The following is a 25,570-nucleotide window of genomic DNA, read 5'->3' as shown; positions in this document are numbered from 1 at the left end:
CGGACTCCCGGCTATAGTTCCTCTTAGAACAGCCCCCCCACCTCCACTTCCTCTGTCGGGGAGGGGCCGCGGCTGCAGGGGAGGGACGCTTGGGCCCCCGGGGGCGGGGAGAACACCCCAACAGAAGTGGCTGTGGTGTGGCCCCGCTGGTGGCTCAGAGGCCAAAGGGAGAGCGGGACGGCCCCAGAACGGATGGGGGCCAGGCAGCGGTGCTCCCAAGCCTGGTGGTGAGCAGGGCACTGATGACATTTTTCCGGGGTGACCTCGGGAGTCATTGGGGCTGCTGGGGTCTCTCCAGAGGACCTAATGACGGGTGTGAGCCTGGAGCCCAGTATGCGCGTGCACGTGGGTGCAAGAGCGGGCGTGCGCGTGCATGTACAGGAAGGGGCGTGCGTAAGATGGGACGCGCATGTGTGCATGTATGTGGGGTTGTGGCAGGAGCAGAGGGTATACCAGGACCCAGGTGCAGACCCCGACTTTGTCAGCTCCAGACTTAGCCCCCTTCACTACTACCAGCAGCGCCAGACACACGTAAGATGATTCGTGAAGTGTAGGTGCCGGCTCTGACCTTGGCAGGGCGTGGGGTAGGGTGGGGATCGCCATCCCTCTAGGGACTTTGGGCATCTAACAAGATTGGCTTAGCTTGGCAATACCCACCCACCCACCACCACCATGGAAGCGTCAGGGAGGCTCCAAGGAGGAGGTGGTAATTTTGATGAGACACAGGGTGAAGAGGACGGAGGGTCCCCCTGGCAGAGGAAACACATTAACAAAAGCCCCAAGACCTGGCCTCTTGGAAAGATCTAGGATCTTCCAAGAGATTGGCCATATAGATACATATGTATTTTGTTTTCTTTTCCGGGGTCCAAAGCGGTGCTCAGCGCTGACTCCTGGCTCTGCACTCAGGGATCACTCCTGGGGGTGCTCTGGGGACCCTTTGGGATGCTGAGGACCGACCCCAGGCAAGCACCCTTTCCGCTGTGCAATCTCTTCAGTCACAAGCTGCTTTATTTTTGCCCTAGAATCTCTAGACTTTAGTGTGTGTCAGGAAAAAAAAAAACTGTCTTTGGGCTGTTGGAGGGGGCGGAAATGTTGATGTAAGAGGGGCTGGGACCCCTTCCGTCTGCAGGGGTTGGGGAGGGGGCGTGGCTTGCCATATCCCACCCAGACACCCCCACAGGCAGAAATCTACAAGAGACAGAATTTTATTAATGTCGGGCTTCCTGGTCATGGTTGGAGCCGCAGGGCAGGGCGTATAGCACCATCTGGAAGTTGGGGTGCCCATGGGGCGGGCAGAACCCAAGCTGGGGGAGGTTTCCCCGGCTCTGCCGCACCCCCTATAGCTGAAGGGGAGGTTCTTGACGAGAGGGTGTTAGCGGTGCAACCCCCCTCCCTCGTGCAGGCACAAAGACCCTCCCCCCCACATCCCAGCTCAGAACTGAGGGGCAATGCTGGGGAGTAGAGAACCCCCCTCACCCCTTCTCTTCACAGTACATATTCCGACCACTGGGGGGCAGGGAGCCGAGGCTTCTCCACGAACTTGGGGGGAGCTGGGGAGTACCGGGGGTGCCCTGAACTGGCACCGCCAGTCTCTCTCCGCCCCGTAGCCAGAAGTCTGCAGGAGGGCCCCAATAAATAACTTCCGGCTCTCTCCCACCCTTCAATCCGTGCTCCCCACCTTTCTCTCGGGCTCCTCCAAGTGTGCAGGTGGCCCTCGCCCCACCTCCCAGGCCCCGGGGCGCTCCCCCTAGCGGCCCTGGCAGGTCTTGCAGCACATCTGGCGGAAGTAGGCTCGGCTGCAGAACTGGAATTTGAGCACCAGGGGGCAGTAGGCGACCTTGTTCACATCCTTGCATTCTGCAAGCGGGGAGGAGGGATGGGGGCGGGGGGCGGGATTAGCGGGTTAGGTGTCAGCTGGGCGCGCTGCCCGCAGGAGCAGTGCCTCCCCCTCCCCCATCCCATAGTCCTTCCTGGGGTGAGTTGTGTTTCCTCCCCCTTCAAAGGGGGCACACACGTGACATGCCTCGCAAGTCTAAGGTCCTGGGCGACGTTTTCTTTTTTTGCTGATTTATATTTTGTTTGGGGGCCACACCCCGGCAGAACTCAGGCCTGACTCCTGGCTCAGGCCTCTGTACTCCTGGCAGGGACTCTGGGGACCCCAAAGGGATGCTAGGGGTTGAACCCACTTGGGTCTTGTGCTAGGCAAGCACCCTCCCCGCTGTGTCATCTCTCTGGGCCCTAAACACATGTGATGGGGGAAGCATCTGAGCCCACGAAGGTGCACTGCGGCCACCACGCCTACCTTCGGGGCTGTGGCCAGGGGGCGCGCTGCTGTCACACTTGGCCTCGCACTGCTGAGTGGCGGGTGGCCGCAGGGCCTCGGGGCACTCATTCGAGGGCTGACCCGTGTGGCTGGTGCAGCTCACAGTGCGTTGCTGCTGCCCCAGGCCGCATGGTCCCGAGCACTGCAAGGGGAGCTGCTGCTGATTCCGGCTCCACCCACCCCCACCAGCACCTGCATTTTCCTGGGCAGGCCTGCCTACCTCGCTCCACTCGCTTGCCACCCATTTGGCCGGGGGACAGCGGCGTAAATTGCAGCGCAGCGTGGTGGGGGGCTTGGCTGCGGGCGGACAGTGTGCTGGGGGGAGGGTGGCAAGGTGGTCGGCGCTCTTGCACAGCACGACACGGTGGCGCAGACCCGGCCCGCAGCTGGGGGTGCACTGCATTTGGAAAGGGGCATTTCAGGGTCCGTCTGAAGAGCACAGAGCAGGAAACGGGGGAGGAGGATGCTTCGCAAGGCAGGTGCGGGCAGGGGGCAGCTGACCTCTGACCACTCCAGGGCGGCCCACTCCGGTGGGCAGACGGGACCCTGGCAGGCCTCCAGCACCGGGGGGCGCGGCTGCGGGCAGGCGCTGTCGTCCAGCGTCTTCTCTTCCGAGGCGGACACACGGCGCTGGCACACCACGGAGCGGCTACGCACGCCCGCGTCACAGCTGCGGCTGCAGTGGGACCAGTTTCCCACGACCCACCTGGGGGAAAAAGGAGGTTTGGGGTGCTGAGAGGGTCCGCAGGACATCTCCCTTCTGGGACACTTGCATACCCGCCTCCAGTGAAAGGCCAGCTCGTGAGGGATAGTTGCTCCTGCGAATGGACGTGGGGGGCGGGGGCAGCCCCCCCCAACCCTTCTATTGATAGCTTTGCTTTTGGGCGACCCTCTACAGTACGGCCATGAAGACCGGGTCAGTCACGTGCAAGTCAAGCGTCTTACCCGCTGTACTCCAGCCCCTTCGACTGATGATTTATTCCAAGGTTATTATTTGTCTTGGGGCCACACCCAGCTGTGCTCAGGGATCGCTCCTGGCAGGCTCAGAGGACCGGATGTGGCGCCAGGGATTGAAGCTGGACTGGCCAGGTGCCAGGCAAATGCCTTTACCTGCTGTACTGTCATTCCACCCCCTATTATTATTGTTACTATTTTTTGAGGAGCTGGAAATGAAACGGTGGCAGGGCTCACATCTTTAAGGTCAAGTGCTCTACGGCTGAGCGGTGGCCTTCGAGCTGGAACCCCATTATCCTGTACCTACACGGGGTAGCCTGAGGCAAACCCAGATTCCATGCGGGGCTCTCCTTTTGGCCCCGCCCACACCCTCTACAATAGCCCCACCCCAAGATGCAGTCACGCCCCATCTGATAGCCACGCCCCATGGCTGTCCCGCCCCCAGAGCTCACCCCGCCCCTGCCCCGGCTGTCACTCACTCGGGTGGGCAGGGCTCCGTGTTGCAGGCACGCTCCCTCTTGGGCAACTTGCTGTGCCCGCTGCAGTGGTGGGGGGCCACCGCCGACCTATCCAGCTGGTTGCGACACTCCACCGCCTGCACCTGGCTGCCTGGGGGCGGCGAGGGGCCCCGCTCAGTTTCCCCCCTGCCCCGCCCACCCCACCCACCCCGCGCCCTCCCCTCCTCGGGACCCCACATGCGCAGCCTCACCGCCCGCACACTGGGCCGAGCACTTGGTCCAGGGCGCGTAGTGCCAGGAGTAGGGCGGCAACGAGTCCCGGGAGATGGGGGCGTTGAAACGGTAGCGCAGGGGAGGAAGCTCAGTCTGGGCCAGCACCTGGACGGGTGTGTGTGTGTGTGTGTGTGTGGTAGGGGCCAGGGGGCGCATCTAAGTGGACTGCCAGCCCCGCAACGCCCCCGGACACTGGCCCTGCCCCCTTGTTACCATGACGATCAGAGAAGCGTTAATGGGCCCCAGAGCTTCCAGATTCTGCGCCTGATCTGGTCCCTGTCTCAGCTGAAAGGTGGTCCCGGCCAGGGGCAGGCGGTGGGGCTGGGGGGTCCCCGGCAGCCCCTCGAGCAGCAGGGATTCCTGGTCTCCCTTCAGGGCTGGAGGGCAGCACGCGGTTGGGGGACAGGGGTTGAAGGCTAGCACGGGGCGGGGGGTGGGGAGGCTGCCCCCTTCCTCCCCCGTATGTCCCCCCCTCCACTCACCCAGGTGGCTGAGGGAGAGGTTCAGGTCCTGGATGAAGATGTGCACGGAGCCTTTGGGGATCCACACGACTTCCTCATAACCTGCACAGAGGAGCTCAGAAGGTCCCCATCCGGCCCATCCCCACCCACATGGCTGTGCGCCCCGGGTTCCAACTATGATTTTACTGAGCTCCTATAGAAAACACCCCCCACAACACACAGAGACACAGACACACACACAGACACATTGCACCCCCAGCTCTAGCCCTGCGAAGCATCAGGTTCGTTTTACAGATGACAAAATCACCACCTCTGCTTTGGCCAGCAAGGACAGGCTCAAGTCCCCTGACTCTCACCCCAAAGTGACCTTCCCCGCGCCCAGAGAGAAGTGGGCACACGGTGGCCGCTTCCTCAGTCTTGGGCTATTTACCCCCCCCCCCCCGACTAATTTAATTGCCGCTGCTCAAGTTTCCTCCACTCCTTTCAGTTAGTTAGTTTTTGGGTCATGCTCGGCGGTGCTCAGGGCTGACTCCTGACTGCACTCAGGGATCACTCCTGGCCGCCTCGGGGACCCTGTGGGATGCTGGGGATCGAGCTGGGGTCCGCGGTGCACAAGGCAAGGCCCTCCGTGCTGGACTATGGGTTCAGCCTCTCCTCCACTTTCTAGCCTAATGTGCCCACCCCTACATCCAGAGCAGGGGAACCCTCGGAGGGTGGGGGATCAAGCCTGAACACGCCCAACTCTCTGTCTTCTTTCTGCTCATCTCAGAAACGTCCTAATAGCGTATCCCTATCCCTCTGGCAACCAAACCAGCATCTTTTTTTTTTTTTAATTTTGGTTTTTGGGCCACATCTGGCGGTGCTCAGGGCTGACTCAGTGACTCTGCATTCAGGTCACTCATGATGGTGCTCGGGGGATCCTATAGGACGCTGGGGGCTGCATAAGGGCCAGCCGTGTGCAAGGCCAGAGCCCCACCTGCTGCACTATCTCTCCGACCCCCAAAATAGCATCTTTTCTGCATCCCCGACAAGTCCTCACTTTGTGTGGCAGCCCCATGGGACTTCAGCGCCCCCTGCCACCTCTCCCCAAATTCCCCCCTCGCTCTTTCCTCACACCTATCATGCCCCTTGCCAAGGCTTTGGAACATGTCTCAGCTTCCTCTTCATGGTCTTTTCTGGGCTTGGGGCTCAGGGAGTGGCCCACACGTCACACTCCAGTCTGGGTGGCCGGAAGCTAGATCCGGGGGACCCTTTCCCACCACCCTTGGGAGTAATGCCAGCTTCTACTCTCATGACATTTTCTATACCCCCCCACCCCGCCCCACAGATCTTGGGGTCTCTCTCCTTCATTTTAAGACTGGGTTCCGAGGGTTAAGTTCATCACCCACTTTCCTTCTTTGGTGTGTGTGTGTGTGGGGGGGAGGTTTGGACCACACCTGGCAGTGCTCAGGACTGACTCCTGGCTCTGTGCTCAGGGATCACTCCTAGTGGGGCACAGGGGAACATGCATGGTGCCAGGGATGGAACCTGGGTCAGCTGTGTGCAAGGCTAAGCGCTGTACTATCTCTCCGGCCCTCAGCCCACTTTCTGAATGTACCCCCTGATCCCCAATAAGTTTTTTCTTGGTGAATGGAGAGCCCCTCCCCCCCAAAAAAAGAAAGCTCAAGGAAGGGGTGAGATTTCAGCACCCACCACTTGGACACATTCATCGTCCCAGAACCCAAGACAGTTCCTGAGCCTAGTCTGGGGGAGACCCGCAGGATTTTTGGAGGGTTCACTGAGCACCCCCTCCCCAATTAGCCCCTGGGCCTGAGAAGCTGTCATCTGGGTCACTGCTGTGGGGACGGCCCTGTCCCCAATTCCCAGGCGCTCCTGAGGCGCAAGAGAAGAAAGTGGGGTGTGTGGGGGGGCGGGGTGTCTCACCGCTGCTGGGCAAGGCGGCGTGGAAGACCCCCTCGATGGTCTCGCAAGCGCTTCCGTCACCCCCGCATACCCGACACCGGTCCTCCCGCAAGTCGGAGCCGAGCACTCGGTCACAGCCCACGTGCTGGGGGAGGGGGAGGCATGAGGGTCAGGGCGACGCCCCTCCCCCCCGCCCGGGCACCTCCTCCGCACCCCACCCCCACCCCGCCAGGAAGCCCACCCACCTTGCACTCGCCGTTGACGCAAATGTCCACGGTGTCGGGGCGGCAGGCAGTACCGTCCACCACGGCGGCCGCCCGCTCCGTGTAGAAGTTGAAGCCTTCTGCCAGGCAGGTGAGCGAGCAAGCCTTCACGCCGCCTGCAGGGGGCGCTGCACTCAGCACGCCAGAGGGGATTCCCGCACCCGCTGCCTTCATCACCTCACTCACCTCCCCGGTACGTCTTCCAAGTGTAGAATTTCCCGCGGAAGGGGATGCTGTCAAACTCCGAACACTGCATCTCCCGGAAGTCCTGGGAGCCTGGGGGGCAGTCCTGGGGGAGCAGGGGCCGGATGAGAGGCAACGGATTTAGGGTCTGGGGGTGGGAGGCAGCTGGGAAGGGCCAGGAGAGACTGGGCGGCTGGCCTCACCCCGGCTGCTCCCTAAGAGAGGACCAAGATCCCACACTGGGAGGGAGGGAGACTGGGCAAGCCATATCTGGCTCAAAAAGTCCCCCCTGCACTTCATCCCGAACATGCTACGTTCTCCAGTAAACCAAAACCGAAAAAATAGCCCCCCCCCCCAAACAAAAACCCTCAACTTAGGGCCAGATCCATAGTACAGAAAGTAAGGCCGACCGTGTTTGGGTTCCAGCATCCCATATGGTCACGTGATCTCTGCCCTGAGCACCTACCACTAGGTGTGGCCCCAAAACTAACAAAATCTCAACTATAATAACTTTGTAAACCAGGGTGCCTAGATGAAATTGATTATTTTTGTTTTGTTTTGGGGGCCACATCTGGCGGTGCTCAAGGCTGATTCCTGGCTCAGCACTCTGGGATCACTCCTGGTAGGGAACATATGCAGTTCCGGAGACTGAAGCCGGCTTGGCCAAGTGCAAGGCAGGTGCCCTTCCTGCCATACTCCCTTTCTGGCCCTTTTATTTTATTTATTTATTTAAAAATATGTTTCTCCATTTATTTATTTATTTGCTTTATTTTTGATTCACACCTGGCGTTGCACATGGGGTTACTCCTGGCTCATGCACTCAGGAATTACCCTTGGCGGTGCTCGCTCGGGGAACCATATGGGATGCTGGGAATCGAACCCAGGTTGGCTGCATGCAAGGCAAATGCCCTACCTGCTATGCTATTGCTCCAGCCCCTCCACTTACTTATTTTTTAAATTGAATCATAGTGATATACATATTTACAAAGTTGTTCATGATTGGATTTCAGTCATATAATGTTCCAACACCTGACCCTTCATCAGTGTACTTTTCCCTCCAACAATGGTCCCAGTTTTCCAGTTTCCCTCCTATCCCCTCCACCCTGTTCCACTGCCTGCCAATTTTCATCTCTCTCTCTCACACACAATTTCTAAAATTTAGGGCTAGAGAGAGAGATAGTACAGCAGGCAGGGTGCTCAAGGCCAACCTAGGTTCGATCCCTGGCACCCCAAGGTGACCCCTGAGCCCCAGCACGAGTGATCCCTGAACAGGAGTTAGTCCTGAGCACTGCCAGGTGTGGGCTCCCTCCCATTTTTTTTTTTTTAAAGGAGGGACATGAACTCTGGGATGAGGCTGAAAGAAAATGTGGAGCAGAATTCTGCCTGGAGCAATAGCACAGCGGGTAAGGCATTTGCCTTGCATGCGACCGACCTGAGTTCAATTCCCAGCATCCCATATGGTCCCCCGAGCACTGCCAGGAGTAATTCCTGAGTGCAGAGCCAGGAGTAGCCCTGAGCATCACGGGTATGGCCCAAAAAGCCAAATAAAAAGAAAAATAGAATTCTGGCTAGAACCTACCCCCCAAATAGGAAATATGTGGGCAGAAGAGATGGAAGAAGCAGCTGGCTAGATAGTGAAGAGTGCAGGCAAGGCGCAAGTTTGGTGTGGGGGTTGCAAAGAAATTCAGGTGGTTCTCTAAGCTGTAATGGGAGGGGGCGGCTCTGTAGCTGGGGAGGGGGGGTTGGGGGTGATCAGTGACTTCAAGGTGTTAGCCTCGTCTCACTGAAAGCACCAGAAGGAACTGGACCTCTGGGGAGTAGCAAAGGGGCCCCCCCACCTCACCCTCAAAATGTGGGGGTGCCTGGGGAAAACCCACTCAGATCCTGGGGTTTGGGGTGTAACTCACGTCAGTGTTACAGGAACGGTGTCTCCGCCTCTCACCCAGGCAGTACCTGCCCCCGATGGTTGGCCTGGAAGCGGGGAGGGGAGATCTGAGAGATGGCAGGGGGCTGGGCCCTCACCCACTCCCTGCAGGAAATCCCCAGAGCCCACCTGGGGCTGTCGCAGTGCCGGCTGGATGAGGACACGCCGCCGCCACACGTCCGGCTACAGTCACCCCACGGGGACCACGGACCCCAGGCTCCGTCCACACCCTCCGGCCGCGACCCAAAGGGGACACAAACCCTTTTGTAGCACCACTGCGGGTGGGGTGGGGTGAAACGGGATCTTCAGACTCTGCACGCCCCTTGGTACCCTCCATCCACCCCCAGGACTTAACCCCCTTCCCAGCAAAGTCTGGGAACAGGTAAGACAGCGGATGCCTTTGATCAGGAAAGGGGCATGGCCCTGGGCAGCCCTTAGAATGATGGAAATGATACTGATCAGTGCAGGGGCGTGGCTAGAGATAATGGGCGTGACCACGTCGCGGGGGCGGGCCCGATTTGCTGCCCGGTGTGGGCGGGGCTAGTCAGTGGGCGGAGCCCCGCCTTGGGTTCAGACTCACCCCCTTATCTATGGTGCGGGTCTGGCAGATGGTGCCCTCAGCGGCCGGGATGCTGTTGGTGATGCAGCGGTTGCTCTTGCTCAGACACCACAGCTCGCTGCAAACCTCCTGCGGGCCAAGGTGCCTGCTCAGGCTCGCGTCCCCCACCTTTCTCTCTGGGGCAGCCCGCCCAGCTCACGAGGACCCCGGCCGCTGCGCACTGCGCACTGCAGGCCAGCCAGGGGCGCCCTCACCCTCGGGTCCCGTGTCGCATCATCTCTACTTCTCAGGCGCATTTAAAACACCAAGGCGCGCCATAAACACTCCGTCCCCCTGATTTTACTGTGTGAGTGAGAGGGAATAGACACAGCTGGCTCTGGCTTCCTAGAGATAGTACAAAGGGGGCAGCCTGGATTTTAAGGTAGTCTGGAGGCAGGGCAAGGGGCTCAGAGGGCTGCAGGGCATCTTCTAATACCCAGAGCCAGGAAGAGGCTGCCAGCACTGTCAATCAAAACCAAAACAAACAAGAATTCTAACCTAGGGGCCAAGTGAGTAGGGCGTCTGTCTTGCATGCAGTTGGCTTGGGTTCAGTCCCTGGCACTACATATGGCCCCCCGCAAGCCTGCCAGGAGTGATCCCTGAGAGCAGAGCCATTTTAGTAAGCCCTGAGCAGCACTGGGTATCACCCAAAACAAGAAAGAAAGGGGCCGGAGCGATAGTACAGCCGGTAGAGCGTTTGCCTTGCACGTGGCTGACTCAGGTCCGATCTCCGGCATCCCATATGATTCCCCCAGCACCGACAGGAGTAATTCCTGAGTACGGAGCCAGGAGTAACCCCTGAGCATCGCTTGGTGTGACCCAAAAAGAAAAAAAGGAAGAGAGAAAGAAAGAAAGCTTTCATTGCTGGAAGGTTGTGAAGGAACAAAGTTGGGGTGGGCTTACGTGGGAGATGGTCCTCCAATGCCCCAAGGAAAAGCCAGTCTCCTTCCTTCCCACCTGCACCCTGCTTGAACCAGACCACACCCTGGCACTGCGTGTAGGTACCACCAAACACTGGGTCTCACCCAGGAGACCAGCCACTCTGCTCCTTGGAGTTCAGATGAGTATCTCTGGGCAGCCCCACTGGCTTCTGGCCTCACATCTCAGACCCCCTTGCCCACCCGATCTCCATCTCTCCGTGTTTTCCTTTGGAGATAACACAGGGCTTGTATAGCACTGGCCTTGTATGTGGCCTATCCCGGGCCACCACTGCCAGGAGTGATCCCTAAGCACCAATGGAGACCCCAACCCTAGCCCCCCCCAAAAAAAAAGTGAAGAGTTTGCTTCTTTAGGTGTCCCAAGCTTGCTTTTCTGTGCAGAAGGGGCTTTGGGGATGGATGTTCAAGCCGAGGGAAGTGATCGGCTTCAGAGCTTTGGCCACTCAAGGACTGAGGGCTGAAAATCTCGTGATCCAGCCCGTGGGACTCAGGGGCTAGGACTGGAGTGTCCTTGGAAACCTCTGTCCAGTTTCTGGCCAAGTGGGGAAGATGGTTCATTCACAGGCAAGTGACTTGTGGCCATATCTGGATGTTTTGTTAAAAACTGCCCAGGGCTAGGGGAGCTGGGGGAGTAAGGCGGGGTGAGAGGGGAAGGCGGTGGCGAGCAGCACTGTCTGGCCCAAATGAGACTCTGGGTTGGATGTACCCCCCCACGGCCCTCAGCATCTCTGGGTATGGCTCCCCAATACCAACAAACAGACCCCCCCAATAAAATAGAGGCTAGGAGTCAGTTCAGTGGGCTTTGCATGCAGGAACTGAGCTTCCATTTGTGGTACAGCAAAGTCCCACAGAACCATCTGTCGTAACTGTTGAACTCCTAATTAGTATACTGGGCTCGAGCCCCCCACCAACAAAAGAAAAAGGGAAAAAACAGCCCTTCCCCCCAATCTGGCTTCAGCTGCAGGATCCTGAGGCCAGCCTCCTCTTCCAGCCCAGCCTCCAAATCTGGGACTCAAAGCCCTGAGTTTAATTCCCAGTCCCAAAGGTCTCTGAGCACCTCCAGGTGTGGTCCTCAGTCCCCCATCACTGCTGGGCTTGAACATCACCAGGAATGGCCCCTAGGAGGTACCTCTCCCCCCCAAATCAAGGGTCTGGAAAACTTGGAACCCCATTCTTGCTTGTTTGTGATATATCTGTGTATCATGCACCCTGGATCCAGCTCCCTGACGGCTCACCCCACTTTCCTGGCTCTCTCCCTCCCCATCCCCGCTGAGGCCCCCCACCGCGGGGGGTCTCAGCCCTCCCTCCCCAGGAAGGAAAGCAGGAAGGCTCTCTCTACCCCGAATTTACACTGACGCGATTTGACGCCATGCTGGAAGCGGCACTGCTCGTCCGCGTCGTAGGCCTGACCGGGTGCAACCGTCGGGTACACGAAGTCCTGCCTGGGGGGCCGGTTGTTCAGACAGAGCCCCAGGCCTGAGCTGCAGGGAGAGGAAGCAAGTGTCAGGCAGACAGGCCTGAAAAGCTCAGGGGCTGGGTGAATGGATGAATGACAGCGCCCCCTTCGCCCCGCCCATCCGTCATGCCCCGCCCACTCTGCCCCATCGCCCCACCCCCTGAACCACACTCTGCTCCCAGCCCCGCCCATCATCTTATACCCCGCCCCCTCCTTTATGCCCCGCCCTCTCCATCCTCACTCCAGGAAGCTGGTGATATAGTCCCGGCTGCAGGAGGACCACACGAAGGGGTTGGTCTTCATGGTGATGTGGGCAGCCATGAGCTTTGCGGGGTCCTGTCCCCGGGCCCCACAGCTGTTGCCCACGCCGTCGTGGTTCATACCAAACCTAGACAGAGCGGGCCCTGGGAATGGGGTTCAGTGGGAGGGTGTCTGGCCCCACCTGTGAACCGCCCTAACTTCCATCCCAGCTCCACACGTCTCTTTTCTCTCCACTGAGGTGTGGAAGGTATGGCTCCGAGCACTCCTGGAAGTCCGTTGCCCAACACCAAAAAGAGAGCAGGCTGGAGAGATAGTACTGTGGGTCAGGTGCTTGCTTTGCACGCCATCGATTTGACACCACTTATGGTCCCCAACCCCCCTCAGAATTAATCCCCAAGCACCGCCGGGTGCGACCCCAAAACAAAAAACAAGCAACCCGGAGAGGAGGCAGAGAGAGAGCTGGTTCAAAGGGCCGAAGCCTTGGCTTTGATCCCTGGCCCCTCGTGGTCCCTGAGCCAGGAATATTCCTGAACACCAGGTGTCCCGCCCATCCCCTTCTAAAGAAAACCCAAAAAACAAGGGGCCAGAGAGACAGTACAATGGGTAGTGTTCTTCCCTTGCATGTGGCAAACCCAGGTTTGATTTCCAGCACCACATAGGGTCCCCCAAGTGATCTGCCAGGAGTGATCTCTAAGCATAGCTGGTGTGGACCAAAAACAAACAAAAAAATCCCCTAAGGTAACCCTGGTTTACTTGTCTTATTGGCTGGGCCCTTGCCACTAACCCCGCCCATCAAGCCCCTCCCTTTCAGGCCCCGCCCACGCCTCACGTGTGGCCAATCTCATGCGCGATGGTGAAGGCGGTGGCCAGGCCTATGTCCTCATTGATGCTGCAACTTCTCTCCCGCTCGCACATTCCCCCCACAGGGGCCAGGCCTGGGAAATGTGGGTGCCAGGTGAAGCGCTGGAGGGCTCTCTGTCCCCTCCGTCCACCACTCGCACCTCTCCCCACCCCGTCGGGCAGCACTGGGATTACCCAGCGCGGGCGTCAGTACCTAGCGTGCCACAGGGTTTGTTCTTGTAGATGCAGATGTCGTAGCTGCGGGAAGAGGAGGGCAGTAAGGGGGCTGACACCCCAGAAGCTGTCAGCCGGGCTTGCAGATGAAAAACTGAATGATCCACTGATGCAAAGAATGCATGTGGATCTCTGCGCCCAAAGCACTGCCCCTCCCCACATTCTCAGCAGCCGTGACCCCCTGGCTTCCCAGCCACTCCATCTCTCCCAGCAAAAGTGACCCCTGTTTTGGGGGACTAGGCTGCACCCGGCGATGTTCAGAGCTTACTCCTGGCTCTGCACTCAGGAATTACTCTTGGCGGTGCTCCAGGGACTCTGGATACCAAGGATTGATCCTGGCTCCGTGCAAGTGCCTTCCCCACTGCCCTAGCACTCAGCCTCCTGTCTCCCCACCCCGCCCCACCCCCTGTAGCCTCTGCGGGTTCCCCTCACCGTGTGATGAGCACCGCAGTGTCGTGGTTGGCCACGCCATTCTCGGGGATGGCGTTGCCGTGGCCACCGCGGTTCACGATGGATTTCTGCCACTTACAGAAGCTGTCCAGGGACTTCCCAGCATGGTGGGTGATCTCCAGGGTGGGCTAAGGATGGGGCGAGGGGTGGCGAAGTGAAGAGTGTCAGGTGCCTGGGGGCCATTCATCCAGGGGAGGGTGGCAGGGGGAGCCTGCCTGGGGAAGGGGGTTGGGGCCCTCGTACCTGGTCCTCCGTCAGCAGAATGAGGCGCGTCACCTGGATATTGATGATGTTTCCCAGACTCGAGTCCTGGAACAGTCTGGCAACCTGACCTCCAAGAAACAAGAGAGACCGAGTCTTAAGAGGCGCCCAGGACCTGCTCCGAGAGAGCACAGCGGGGAGGGCGCTTGCCTTGCATATGGGGGTTTGATCCCCAGTACCCCATAGGGTCCCCTGAGCACCGCCAGGAGTAGTAATTCCCGAGCACAGGGCCAGGAGGATCCCCTGAGCATCACCGGGTGTGACCCCCCCAAAAAAAAAACCACTCAGGAATTACTCCTGGCGGTGCTCAAGGGACCATATGAGATGCTGGGAATCGAACCCAGGTCGGCCGCATGCAAGGCAAATGCCCTACCCGCTGTGCTATCGCTCCAGCCCCAGGACAGGGTTTAAGGTGCATGCCTGGCATGCAGCTGACCCCAGTTCTATCCCAGGCACTGAAGGGGTCCCCTGAGTACCACCAGGGGTCGCTACTGAGCACAGAGCTGGGAACAGCCTCTAGGCACGCCATACCCCCACCCCAGAAACTCTATGCCCTGGGTCTGTCCGCCAGTGAGCACCACTCACCCGTGTCTCACCTTCTGGCTGCTTGCATATCTAGAGAAAGGGGATCAGCCAGGGTGAGCAACGCATCTGGCCTCAACCCACTGTCTGATGGTCCCCGTGTGACGTGGGACCACAGGACGGACAGGGAGTTGGGAGAGAGATGACAAAGGAGGAACTGGTGGAGGGGTAAGTAGGTACCAATGAAACATTTATAGAGATCCTGGAGCCTCACTGCACCCTGAAGCCCAGGTAGGTTTTAGGGAACGTGGAGGAAGGCAGGGCTAGGAACAGAAGCAGTGGTAGCAGAAAGAATCTTTTTGTTTGCTTGGTTTTGGGCCACAGTGCTCAGGGATCACTCCTGGCAGGGCTTGGGGACCTTTATGTGGTATCAGGGATCGAATCCAGGTCTACTGATCACTTTCAAGGCAAGCACCCTTGGTCTATCTCTCCAGCTCAAGGACCAGGTGTCAGGTATACAATATTCCAGCATCCACACACCATTCCACCAGAGGGCTTTGCAGATGGGTAAACCGAGGTCGAGAGCTCATGCATTAATTTGCCCCAGACAGGCTACTACCCGTGAGGCAGAGATTTGGGAAGGCAGAGAGTGCGAGTTTAATATGGTGACTGAAGGCTTTGCGGACCAAGTTTAACCCCCAGCACCACACGGTCCCCCTAAATACCGTAACATCTGACACCAAAACTCTCCCTAAATGGAGAGGGAAAAAAATCAAAAACATGGCACCGATTTCTACCCATCTGGGCATGGATTCAAGCCAACACTTCCAGCCAGTAGCCTGAGCTGAGTCTTTTCATTGTTGGGGTGCAGAGAGGCGAGGTGGGAGTGACGTCCCTTGCCGGGATCTCCAGAGGCTGGGCTCCAGGATCCCGGGGTTCCAGGCCCAGGGAGGAGGGGAGCACTTACAATGTTCATGATAGCCAGCACGTACTGCTCCACGTCGCGGCGCCCGTGGTAAGCCAGCATCATCTTGTCGGCCACGACCAAGGTCTCCACGTAGCGCTCCCGGTTGACGGAGCGTTTCAGACCCGGCTGGCCCCGCTCGGTCTCGTTGCTGGCGGGCCGGGCAGGCGGCGGCTTCAGCGTGCGCAGCCACCACGGCCGCCCCTTCCACGGTTTCTCATCTGGAACGGAGCGTGTCTCCGTTAGCGTTGCCATCAGCCCTGACCCCTCTGCCCAGCGCTTCGGGTTTCTGGAGCCTTGAACCTCTGCAGCTCTGCAGCGAGGTGGGCCCCCGGGCACAGCGCCCCCTGGCGGCGGCCACAGCGAAAGGCTTCTTAGTTTTCCAATCAGACCACTTTCTATGCCAGCCCTATGTTGTTTTTTTTTTTTTGGAGAGGGAGGCCACGTGCAACACCAATCCCGCTACTCTCTACAATCTCTTCAGCCCCACAATTCTAACTTCTTGGCCCACCTTTCAGCATCTCATTCTCCAGCCAGACTTGCTGCCCATTTCTTTTTCTTTTTCTTTTTTTCTTTTTTTTTTTGCTTTTTGGGTCACACCTGGCGATGCACAGGGGTTCCTCCTGGCTCTGCACTCAGGAATTACCCCTGGTGGTGCTCAGGGGACCATATGGGATGCTGGGAATCGAACCCGGGTTGGCCGCGTGCAAGGCAAATGCCCTACCCGCTGTGCTATCACTCCAGCACCTCGACATTTAATTTTGTTGTTTTGTTTTGGGGCCAGGATGAACCCCTGGCTGTGCTGTGGGGACCCTATTAGATGCCAAGGATCAAATCCCCGTCAGCCATATGCAAGGCAAAAGCTGTCCCTGCTGTCCTAGGGCTTCACCCCCATCATTCGACCTTCCAGTTGGTGGGCAGCTCTTCCACTGCTCATCAGGATCACAGGCAAGTGTCCGTGATCACCGCGCCGGGTCGAACTACCCCGAAGTTGGGGCCAGAGCGATAGTACAGCAGCTAAGGCGTTTGCCTTGCTTGTGACTAATCCAGGTTCAATCCCCGGCATCCCTTGGATCCTCTGAGCAATGCCAGGAATAATTCCTGAGTGCAGAGCCAGGAATGTGACTCCTAAGCATGCCGGGTGTAGCAAAATAAATAAATAAATAAATAAATAAATAAATAAATAAATAAATAAGGGGGCTGGAGCAATAGCACAGCGGGTAGGGCGTTTGCCTTGCACGTGGCCGACCCGGGTTCGATTCCCAGCATCCCATATGGTCCCCTGAGCACTGCCAGGGGTAACTCCTGAGTGCAGAGCCAGGAGTAACCCCTGTGCATTGCCAGGTGTGAACCCCCCAAAAAAGCAAAAAAAAAAAAATTTAAATAAAATAAACATGCCGGGTGTGACCCAATAAGCCAAAAAGAAAAAAAATTAAAAAAAAACTTAAGTCAGTGTGGACTGAGAGCCGCAGCCATCAACTCAGGCAATGGTTGAGCTGCTTCCTTGCTCTGTGCCCCTAGAAGTCTCATCACCGTTCCCACACCCCCACAGCCCCCTTCGCAGTAGCTTGGCGGCCCTCAACAAGGAAATACACCCTCGAACCTCAACTTCAAAGTCAAGATGCCTCCGCTCCCTTTTCCCCCCTCCCCAGACCTACCTCTCACCCCACAGGCTGTGTCCAAGTGAGGGTGCCGCAGGGAGGAACGCTTGTACACCACGTGGGGGCCGCTCTCCTCTGGGCCCTGAACCCCTTTGCCCTCCCCATGCAGGGGCTCGATCAAATATTCTTCCTGGTCGGCCACAATTAGGCCATGCTGTGGGGAGCGGGGAACAGAACAGAACATTGGATTAGGGCCATTCCCAGGAACCGCTGCATGATTTCCATCCTTCTGTCTTCCAGGCCTTAGATTGATCTATTTCTTCCTTTATTTATTTGGCTTCTGGGCCACACTTGGCTGACTCCTGGCTCTGTGCTCAGGAATCACTTTTGGCAGGGATTGGGGAACCCTGCGCGGTGCTGGGGTTTGAACCTGGGTCAGCTGCGTGCAAAGCACCTTGCTATACTATCATTTCAGCTCTCTTTTCTAATTTTTTTTTGGGGGGGAGGGCGGAATCACAAGTGGTGGTACATGGGATCACTCTGGACAGTGCTCAAGGGATATGAGAAGCCACGGACTGAAGCAAAGTTGGGCACCTTTACCCCTGCACGCTCTCTCCATTCTTTTTTTTTTCCTTTTAGGTCTCACCGGGTGGTGCACAGGGGTTACTCCTGGTTCATGCACTCAGGAATTACTCCTTGGCAGTGCTCAGGGACCATATGGGACGCTGGGAATTGAACCCGGGTCAGCCACGTGCAAGACAAACTGCTATCACTCCAGCCCCCTCTCTCTCCATTCTTTTTCTTCTTGTTTTGAGCCACACTAAGTGATACTCAGGGATTACTCCTGGCTCTGCACTTAGGACTCACTCCTGGCAGTGTTCGTGGGACTCTTTGAGGAGCTTGGGATTGAACACAGGTTGGTCACCCGCAAGGCAAGTACCCTCCCCATTGTACTTTCACTCCACTCCCTAATTTCTAATTCTTTGAGATGCTCAGCACATTATTCTGGAGCTGGATCTAAGGCTATACATTTTCCTCTCATGCCTGCTTTGCCTGCATCTTAACACGTCCTGATCAGCTCAAAACGCTTTACATATTTACACATTTTCCATGAGGACTTGGGGAGGGCTCAGTGGCAAAAGCATCTGCCTTTTGGGGGGCTGGAAGTTCGTGCAAAGATCCCACATAGTATCTCTCCATCACTTTTGGGTTTTGTTTCTGGGCCTCACCCGGCAGTGCTCAGAGCTTACTTCTGGCTTTGTGCACAGATATCACTCCTGGAGGGGGTCATGGGACCCTAAGGGGTGCCAGGGACTGAACCCAGGTTAGCTGCGTGCAAGGCAAGCGCCCTTTCTGCTGTTCCAAGCTACCCCAAACCTGGGGTGAGCCTGCTCTCCCATCCCCACCCTGCTACCCAGGCCCGCCCACCCCCAGCTCACCAGACCCCCACAGGTGCTGACGGCCACCTGGGAGCTGCCCGCGTGGCCCTGCAGGTGGCCGGAGTACAGGCAGTGGGGTGTGGCGGCCCGCTGCCAGGCCAGGCCCTCCCGCGTCCAGTACTCCACGGAGATGTGGCCGGCCAGCAGGCGGGGGCTGCGTGTCAGGTTCAGCACGAAGTGGGTGCTGGGGGCTGCCACCTTGTAAAAGAGGTGGGACTCGGCAGTGGGCCCCGCGCCCCGCCGCTGTCTCCGTGGAGCGGGGGGTGAGAAGGCCAGCAGCGCCCCGTTGTGGTCCACTCGCGTGGGGAAGGCGATCTCATAACTCTCTAGGCTGGACAGGAATTCATCTGTGGGCAAGAAAGAAGAATGCCAAGGCAGCTGCTGGGCGTGGCTTCGTGAGCCAGGGCCCCGCCTCCCTGGAACTGGGACCCATTCCCCACCCCAGGCCACGCCCAGCCCCGGGCTCCATCTCTTGGCTGTGGGCCCTGGCCCTTCTCAGACTAGGGTCTGTGGTGCTGGGCCCCACCCCTTCCCAGGCCCCGCCCCCAGCCTGGAGTCTGCACTGAGCCCCGCCCTTCCCAGGCCCCGCCCCCACCCTAGGGTCTGACTCAGGCCCCGCCCCCAGGCACTGAGTCCCGCCTCCGCAGCCCCAGTCCTGAGCTACCTTGAGACCTGAAGGCCTGTGTGACCTTGAAAGTGAGCCCCAGCCCCAGGGCGAGGGCCCAGCGGAGGATCTGGAAGGCGGGAGCCATAGAGGTCACGTGTCCACATGTCTCTCCCAGCCCCGGCTGCCAGCAGCCCTGCACAGTTGCCGCCTCCCCTGTTCACAGCCTGGGCAGCATCACGGGGCTCCTGGGAAGGCGAAGGGGGGTCAGAAGTGGCTGGGGCGCCCCAGACCCCGCGGCCGTGGCATGCTCAAGGCATTATGGGCGGCCCTTCTTCCTCCCGCACCTTTAGGGCACGCAGGGTCCCACTGCACGTCTGGGTGTTTTCACACCAGAACCTCCCCCTCCCACCCCACGCAGACAGACTGGCACTTGTGTATTTATTTTGTTTGGGGGCCATGTCAAGTGGTGCTCAGGGGACCCTATGGGGCACTGGGGATCGAACCCTGATCAGCCGATTGCAATGCAAGCGCTCTGGCCCTGGCGCACACGTTTTGCACGCAGGAGGCATGGGTTGGATCCCTAGCCACCTGGTGAGCACTGCAGGAGAAGGGGCCCTCCCAGCACCCCAGGGCGTGACCTCCCCCATACCAGACCAAAGAAATGGCTGCAAGAGAAGAACCGACTCTTCTTTATCGCTCTGGTGGGATTTTTGAGCCACACCTGCTGGTGCTCAGGGCTGTGCCAGGGATCACCCCAGCCTTCCAGCATGTAGGGCGCGAGCAGAGCAAGTGCTCAGTCACGTCTGGGCGGCAGGAAACCCCGTTTAATAAAGCGGGTGGACGCGTAGTGCTTAAGGATTTGCCCCAACCTCACCGGGCTGGGGAAGGGGGAGGGGCTTGGATCACGTGGCTAGAAAGGCGGGGCATACGGGCGGAGTCCTGGTCCTCGTCTTACAGCTGGCCAGGGTAGGGGCACGGGCTGCCGGGGAGACCATAAGGGATGCCAGGGATTGAACTGGGGTCTGCCGCATGCAAGGCAGGCGCCCGGTGCGCTGCCCACGCCGGTGATATCGCCACCTCGGGCATCTGAGGTTTTGAGACAGCTTCTCCCTCTGTTTCTGCTCCTTGGGGATTCTCCTCTCTGGAAGGGCTGGTTTCTCCAGCCTCTATCCCTTCTCTGCGCCTGCCCGCCCGCCGCAGACACTGCTCTGGGCCACTCTGGGCCACGGGCCCCGGCTGCCAAGCCCTCCTCCCACTCCCGTCTCCACCCTCCTCCTCCTCCATGCAATTTCCCCCTTAATCACACACTGTCTTGTTTTCTTTGTGGCCCAGCCAAGTCTGAGAGTCGATTCCCCAAACAGCTCGGAGAGACCGAGCCAGCTTCTCAACGAGATGCCGACTTGGAAGCCTGTGTTTCCCCCCACCCCTGCCCGCGTGTCTATGCCGACACTCCCCACTTCTTCTTGGACCCCTCCAGCGACGGGGAGCTCACTCCCAGACACCCCGTGACCCCGCCGCTCCCTTCTGCTGGGTTCTGGTTTCAGGAGTGGCAGGGGGCTTATTTAATTATTACCTCTCTGGAGGGCTTCTCTGGGGAGGTGCGGTGTGAGCCCCCCTGGCCGGATAGTTCCTCTCTGAGAACCTTCTGGTGTCTTCTGGGAAGCTGTGTGTGATCAGGAGTCCAGCTGCTCTTTAGGAGCTGGATTCAGGGGGCGCTGCAGAAACCCCACCCTTGTCCCCGCCCCTGGCCAGCCCCCTCCCGGTTACATCTGTTCCCAACCACCTCCTCAGAAGTGCACCCTCCTCCCCGCCTTTGCCTCTCCCTGCACCCAGTCTCCTCTGACCTCCTGTCCCAGAGAGGCGGACAAAGTCCCCCCCAAATCTGGGCTCCCCTGAACCCCCACCCGTCCCGCCCTCCAACCACCTTGTGGCGCAGGTGGGATGTGAGGGAGCACTGAAGGAAGGAGGGGGAACATCAGGATTAGTGGTCCAGCCCTCCTTGGTGTGGCTACAGTGTAGGGGGGTGCGGGGGGCGGGGGGAGTGGGGATCCGGGGGAGGAGATTGGGGGGTTCCAGACTGGAAGGGCAGGCCTGGCTGGGGCAGGAGGGAGGTGGGGAAGAGATGTCTGCAGAGGGTGGAGCTCCAGTATGTGCCCATGTGTGTGTACTATGTGCGTGTACTATGCATGTGTGTGTGTGTGTACACGCGCATGTGTGTGCTGGCACTCTCTTGCTCTCAGGAAAATCTGTGTCATTGGTTGGGTGTATGATGGATGTTGTGATTGTTGACGTGAATGCCTGTGACGGGGTGTGTGTGTCTGTGTGTGTCCGTGTGTGTTTGTGTGTGTGCCCAGGCCTGGCCAGTCGCCCCAGCTTCTCCTCCCAGGAGGCAGGAGGGAGGGCGTGCGGGTGGGGAGGGCCACCCCCCCCCCTGCAGCAGGAGGAAATGACCCAGGGCCAGGCTCCATCTCCTGCCCCCTGGCACCCCAGAGGTTGGAGATGCAGCACAGCCCCACCCCCACACCCCCCCACTCTCCCTGGAGCCCAAGGCTGCCTCCACCCAGGCCCTGCACATCTGGGCAGGCAGGAGCCAGACAAAGGCCCCCGCGGAAGCAGCAGGAGGAGAAAGGCGGGGGGGGGGGGGGGGGGGGAGGGGGGGGCGGCGGCGCCCCAGCGGGTTCCCCCCAATCTGCCACAAATTAAAGGCCAGGAGCGTAGGGGCTGGAGGTCCCCACAGACAGGCAGCCGTGGCCTCCCACGCCCACAAACACACAGTGACAGCCGCCCCCTCGTCCCGGGGGACACCACACCTGCGCGGCCACGAACCTCCACTTGGAGACTGGGAAAGCCAGCAAGCCCCAACGCCCTCCCCCGCCGCCGCCACGCATCACAGACGCCTCGGGTCCCAATCACACCCCCCCAGAGACACGTCCACACTCGGGGCCACGCTCCCAGCCCAGACACCACTTTGAAAGCGCCGGAACTTGGCGGGGCGCCCGCCGGTGCCCAAGGACACGCGCGCGCGCACGGTGCCGAGGCCACACACCGGGAGGCGGAGTGGGGGCAGGGGCCGCCCCTGGGGCGCGCTCACGCAACGACCCCCCCCAAACCCACCAGGTCCCCTCACTACCAACCCCTCCGAGGGGCTGTTACGGCGCCACGCGCGCGCAGACACACGCACGGACACGTATGTGGGCGCGCACACGCGCGCGCGCACATGCACACGCTCTCGCTCTTTCTCTCGCTCCAGCAGGCTTTGCAGCCGTCCGGCGCGCCCCGCCTCACCCCTAAGTTGGGGACACCACGCCGCGACACCCCCCAGTTCCAGCCCCAACCGCGATCGTGGCGCGCGCGGACACAAAGGCGCCCCCCGCGGGGCCCCCCATTACCGCGCCCGCCCGGCCGCCGTCCGCCTCCGTCTCGCCGGCCCCGCGCGCAGGAAGGGCGGGAGGGAGCAGGGGGCGGGCGCGGCGGCGTGGCCGGGGGAGGGGGCGCGGGGCCGCCACTTCCTGAGCCTCCTGCCAGGCTGAGGGAGAAAAAAAAAACCCAAACCGCGCGCGCCCAGAAACCCCGCCCGCCCGCCGCCGTCCGGCCTGGGCCGCGGGCTGGACCCCCGCCAGGACCCCCGGGAGCGGGGTCGCCCCGCCCGGCAGTGGGGGCTGGGGTGGGGGCGGGGAGATGTGGATGCAAGGGAGGAGGGGAGGGAGAAGCCAGGATGGGGGATGGGGGAGGGTGTTGGAGCCAGGGGCTTTGGGGGGTGCGGGGCAGAATTAGGTAGAAGGGGAGAAAGCATTGGGTAGGGGTGAGGGGGAATGAAGGCAGAGGGGAGGCAGGGGTGTGGGGGAGAGAGAGGTGGAGTCCAGGGGGAAGGGAAGGAGTGGAAGGGGCGCCGCTGTACCGACAACAGCTGTTATTTATTGAGAGCCAGTCTGCCCCCCCCACCCAGTGGGCGATGGGCACCTCCCGTGTGCGCCAGGCGCGGTGCCCAGGGCGGCGCAGAGCCTTCCCCGACGCCCCGCTCCCCCCCCCCCGCCCACCCTCTTCCTGCTCGCTGAGACCGGCCCTGCCTGGTCCCATTTCACAGGAGAGAAAACTGAGGCCAGAGGGTGCCAGGGAAGCAGGAAGCCTTTGGAGAGGCAGCTCTGGGCGCGCGGACAGTGAGCGCACAGCTGTAGGACGCACAGCGTAGGGCTTTCCAGTCCTGGTCGCCAGGGAAGCCAGCAAAGCCTAAATGGACTCTTGAACGTTCCCTCCACACCCCCACTTTGCGGATGGGTGGGTGTGGAGGAACCGAGACAGCCTTTCCTGGCCCGCAGGCGCGGGTCAGGGGGTTCGCCCGACCTCCGTGGGGTTTTGTCCTGAGCATGGGGCGATCAGGGATTCTGGGCTCAAATGCCACTTCCGCCATACCAGACTTGGCAGTTCCTACCAGCTTCCTCACCAGCCAGGTGAAGTTGCTTCCCCGGTCCCGTTCCCTCCCCACTGCCCTCCTCAGCCGCCCACTGCAGGAGTGGGTCTAAGTCAGCTCCAGGGGTGCAGTCGGGCGGGGGGGGGGGGGCGGCTGAAGTCCCTTCATCACCCCTTGGAGAGGTGGTTGCCTTGTGTGTTAATTTTTACTTTTTGCACGCACCATGACTTACAATGCTGTTAATGTGCGGTTTCTGGCACCAGTCACTCCAGCCACCACACTGACCAGTGCCCCCTTCCCTCCACAGATGTCCCAGTGTCCCCCCCCTCCCCATCCGGCTTCTTCCCTTCCCCCCAAGTTTCCAACTGAAGACCAGTTCTCAGTTTCTGCCTTTGGGCATTTATTATTCCACTATGTTTCTTTTTTTGGGTTTGGGGTCACATCTGGTGATGCCCAGGGGTTCCTCCTGGCTCTGCACTCAGGGATCACTCCTGCTGGTGCTCGGGGAACCTTATAGGATGCTGGGGATCGAACCCTGGTCAGCCTCACGCAAGGCAAACACCCTATCCGCTGGGCTATCTCCAGTTCGTCCACTGTGTTTCTTCATATCCTGCGTGTGAGAAAAATCATTCTGTGCCTGTCCCTGTCTTGGGAGGGACGTCACTCAAGATACTTGCCAGATCCATCCATCTAGCACCATTTCATCTTTTCTTCTCAGTGAGTAGTATTCCTTTGTGTAGACGTACCACAGTTTCTTTACCTGCTCATCTGTTCTTGGAGACTCAGGTTGTTTCCAGAGTTTGGCTATTGTGAATTGGGCTGCAATGAACATAGGCGTGCAAGTGTCTTTTCTGAATAGAGGTCTGGCCCTTGGGGTAGATGCCAAGAGCTGAAATTACTGGGTCAAACAGGAACTTGATACTTAAGGGTTTTGTTTTGTTTTGTTTTGAGAAGTCCCCACACTGTTTTCCAAAAGAGCTGGACCCAGCATTGCTCAGGGCTGACTTCTGGCTCTGTGCTCAGGGTTCACGCCTGCTGGAGTCTGATCACTGTGCGGTGTTGGGGATCAAATCCCAGCTCAGCCACGTGCAAGACCAGTGCTGGAACCCCCTGCACTCTCTCCAGCTCTGTCACAGAGCCTTTGCACTGGCTGTTCCCTGTGATCCAGCAGTTCCCCCATGATATTCTCCCTCTGGACAATCGGGCCAGGACCGGGGCATGGCCCTTTGTTCTGTAGAGGGGGGAACCAGAACATAACTTGGGGCCGCGAGAGGACATTGTGGGTGCTGCCTCTTTTCCTTCTTTTAATAGTAAATCAGGGGTGGGTGGGAGAGGAGGGTCTTGAGGGAGGCAGTGGGAAGCACCACTGGGAAGGGGCCCACCCGACCTACCACCCAGGAGCTGGGAAGAGGCAGGGACACATGTAGATGGGATTTATTTTTCAATTTTTGCTTTTTTGCTTTTTGGGTCACACCCGGCGATGCACAGGGGTTACTCCTGGCTCTGCACTCAGGAATTACCCTTGGCGGTGCTCAGGGGACCATATGGGATGCTGGGATTCGAACCCGGGTTTGCCGTGTGCATGGCAAATGCCCTACCCACTGTGCTATTGCTCCAGCCCCCTTATTTTTCTTTCTTTTTTTCTTTTTTTTTTTGCTTTTTGGGTCACACCTGGCGATGCACAGGGGCTACTCCTGGCTCTGCACTCAGGAATTACTCCTGGCGGTGCACAGGGGACCATATGGGATGCTGGGAATTGAACCTGGGTCGGCTGCATGCAAGGCAAACACCCTACCCACTGTGCTATTACCCCAGCCCCCAGCCCCCTTATTTTTCAGTATAAAAAAAATAATTTGAAAAACCTTCTGCCAGGATGAAAAAAAGATCATTCTCTCTCCAACATACCCCCAAGAAATGCTGCTCGCCTCTCACGTTTCAGGGGTCCTCTCCCCATCCTTCAGGGGTGCTCTTCCCTATTCTTCCTTTAATGTTGGACTAGACCCGAGACTGGCCACACCTTCATCTCCGCTCCACATTTGGAGCCCATGTCACCTCCAGCACCATAGCATCGCGCATAGAATCTGGGTTTTAAGGGGAAAGTGATGCGTGTGGGGGCGTTTTGGAATCAGGGGTGTGTTTTGCATGGGGGGGGTCGTGGAGAGATAGTTCTGCAGGTAAGAAACTGGTGACTGGGGCTCACCAAGCCCTGGCACCAGCACAGAAGGTGCCCTGAGCCCTGGAGGGGCTGGA

General features: G+C 59.2%; 1 protein-coding gene across 2 annotated transcripts; it reads right to left on the bottom strand.

The window, feature by feature from the left end:
• Positions 1 to 1,189: 1,189 nt before the first annotated feature.
• On the bottom strand, positions 1,190 to 22,344 carry ADAMTS10 (ADAM metallopeptidase with thrombospondin type 1 motif 10). 2 transcript variants are annotated; one of them, XM_004614759.2, is made up of 26 exons: positions 22,302 to 22,344; positions 20,486 to 20,575; positions 18,970 to 19,157; positions 18,306 to 18,652; positions 16,924 to 17,080; positions 15,269 to 15,486; positions 13,762 to 13,845; positions 13,501 to 13,646; positions 13,049 to 13,092; positions 12,824 to 12,929; positions 11,975 to 12,121; positions 11,617 to 11,758; positions 9,322 to 9,429; positions 8,871 to 9,016; positions 8,725 to 8,788; positions 6,821 to 6,923; positions 6,617 to 6,750; positions 6,393 to 6,516; positions 4,491 to 4,571; positions 4,222 to 4,385; positions 3,987 to 4,113; positions 3,757 to 3,886; positions 2,825 to 3,029; positions 2,544 to 2,720; positions 2,303 to 2,465; positions 1,190 to 1,857 (listed from the first exon to the last, which is right to left on the bottom strand). In XM_004614759.2, the coding sequence occupies exons 3-26, from the start codon at positions 19,055 to 19,057 to the stop codon at positions 1,748 to 1,750; spliced, it is 3,315 nt and encodes a 1,104-aa protein (XP_004614816.1). In that variant the 5' UTR covers positions 19,058 to 19,157; positions 20,486 to 20,575; positions 22,302 to 22,344; the 3' UTR covers positions 1,190 to 1,747. The 2 variants fall into 2 exon arrangements, 1 of the variants encoding a protein (XP_004614816.1); XR_008628436.1 differs by having other exon boundaries at positions 1,720 to 1,857; positions 3,757 to 3,882.
• Between the last annotated feature and the right edge of the window lie 3,226 nt (positions 22,345 to 25,570).

Source organism: Sorex araneus, chromosome 2 (assembly GCF_027595985.1).
Source record: "Sorex araneus isolate mSorAra2 chromosome 2, mSorAra2.pri, whole genome shotgun sequence".
NCBI lineage: Eukaryota > Metazoa > Chordata > Mammalia > Eulipotyphla > Soricidae > Sorex > Sorex araneus.
The sequence above is the reverse complement of the archived record's forward strand: the minus strand, read 5'-3'. Positions and strand labels throughout refer to the sequence as shown.